This window comes from Apaloderma vittatum, unplaced genomic scaffold (assembly GCF_000703405.1).
Source record: "Apaloderma vittatum isolate BGI_N311 unplaced genomic scaffold, ASM70340v1 scaffold12865, whole genome shotgun sequence".
NCBI lineage: Eukaryota > Metazoa > Chordata > Aves > Trogoniformes > Trogonidae > Apaloderma > Apaloderma vittatum.
The window spans coordinates 2,663-4,653 of record NW_009717727.1 but is presented as its reverse complement, the minus strand read 5'-3'; the positions used below and the strand labels follow the sequence as shown (position 1 = coordinate 4,653).

General features: G+C 43.2%; 1 protein-coding gene across 1 annotated transcript in view; it reads left to right on the top strand.

Annotated features, from left to right (window-relative positions):
- Nucleotides 1-859, top strand: part of SCHIP1 (schwannomin interacting protein 1) — a 10,537-nt gene extending 9,678 nt beyond the window's left edge. The window contains exon 7 of the mRNA XM_009870013.1: nucleotides 808-859. Within this exon, the coding sequence (XP_009868315.1) occupies nucleotides 808-859 (52 nt within the window). The remainder of the gene's footprint in view (nucleotides 1-807) is intronic.
- Nucleotides 860-1,991: the final 1,132 nt, after the last annotated feature.

The following is a 1,991-nucleotide window of genomic DNA, read 5'->3' as shown; positions in this document are numbered from 1 at the left end:
GAGGAGGCTGAGGGGAGAGCTCATCGCTCTGGAGCCACCTGACAGGACCTTGCAGAGAGGTTGGGGCTGGTCTCTCCTCACAGGTAATGAGTGATAGAACAATGGGAACAGCTTCAAACTGCAAGAGAGGAGGGTTACACTGGACATTAGGAGAAATATTTTCACAGTCAGCCCTTGGAGGGGTGGAGTCCCCATCCCTGGAGGTGTTTTAAAGTCGTTGAGATCTGGGGTTGAGAACTATGATTTGGGGTGAGATTGGTAGAGTAGGGTTAGTGGTTGGACTGGATGATCCATGGGGTCTGTTCCAACCTGAATGATTTTGTGATTCTCAGTCTTGCAAGACACTGGCGCTGCTCCCCCTAACGAAGAGCAAGTGCTGGAAGGGAAGGAACCCGGATGGGGCTGGAGCTGGATCCGTGGACAAGCACCAACACCACCTTGCGTCTGTTTGTCCTTCTGGGCTTCGGGAAACGCTTTGTCTCCTAAATGACTTTAACGGCAGCTTAGTACATGAAATTCATCTGGAAGCCGGTCAGGATGTCGGTCGGACATGAACGCACCGCTCCTTGCGGTGGGAGGGGAGGAGACGATCCCAGTTGACCCAAAACCACTTGGGAGAAGGATTTCCTCTTGCACCCTCCCACCGGGAAGGAGCCCTCACATCCCTCGCCCGGTGGCTGTTTCTTTCTTTCTTTTTCCCTTGGGGAGAAAATGTTATTTTTGGTTCGCTGCTCTCGGAGCCCGACCCCTCGCACGTCGTCCGGGCGTCCGCAAGCGAGTAACTCGTCTTCTCTCTCCTTCCCCCAGACACGCCGAGAGCCAGCAGAAGCACATGGCAGAGAAGATGCCGGCGAAATGAACGCGGGAGCAGCGTTCGAGCGAGGCTTCGTTTTGCTTCTGTGTGTGTCCCAGCGCCGACATCCCCGGTGGCGCACGAGAAAAAAAACAGTGTTAGTCATTGACCATGTCTGAAGCTTTATGTCCAGTGATTGGCCTCTGCTTCTTAATTTATTTTAATTTTTTTACTCGTGCCACTAAATATCAGGCATTTTAATAATATTATTACGGGAAAAAAAAAATGTACAGTACTTATAAATCACGGGCGAGAAGAGAGAGGGTAGTTTAACTTTATTTTTGTTTGTTTAGAGATTTTTTCAGTTGAACGATATTTTACCATTGACTACTTTTTTATTCTCCACTGTAGTTTTAAAAATAAAGAAACTGTACTTGACGGTGCTATACAAGTCAAAAAGAAAAAATACATGCCTGCCTCGTAGTGAAGTTGTAGCGTTCAGTAATATGTATATTTTAATCAGTTTTCAACATTTTGTGAATGTTGACTACCTGACATTCATTTTTAGATGTGCTATTAACATTCGGTTGGATTCAGAGAGTTACCTTGAAAGTTTTATGTATAAATATGTAAAATAAAAATTAAAAAAATTGTTTCATATGATACGTCTTTTTGTTGCCTAGTGGTTGACTTTGGTGATGCACCGGTAACGTATTCCTCAAACTCAATGCGCAATTCCTAATTTGTCATCACCAGAAAGAGCCTTTTGTGGTTTTTTTAAGTTGGTCGGTTGTTTTGGTTGGGTTTTTTTGCCAATCACATAAAACTACGACGAGAAGACGGGATTTTTGTAAAGTTATTTATTTGTACTTTCATAATGGATGTATGACATGGACTTAAGAAATTCTTCTAGAATAACATTCATCGGGCCCTAATATTGTAATTATTGTTAGAATCAGCAGGCACGTACCGTAGAGGGATTTTTTTTTTAATATATATATATTTATATTTTATTGTCCAGGATAAATATTTAAATGACTCACCAATGTCAGAAATTAAAAAAAAAAAATCTATGTTAAAAGTCTAAGCAGCATATTAAATGTATTATATATGGGTATCGCTCACCTCTCTGCCTTGGGGCTGGGCTCACCAGGGCTCTGCATGTACCAGAGGAGGGACATGGGGAGACAAATAACTC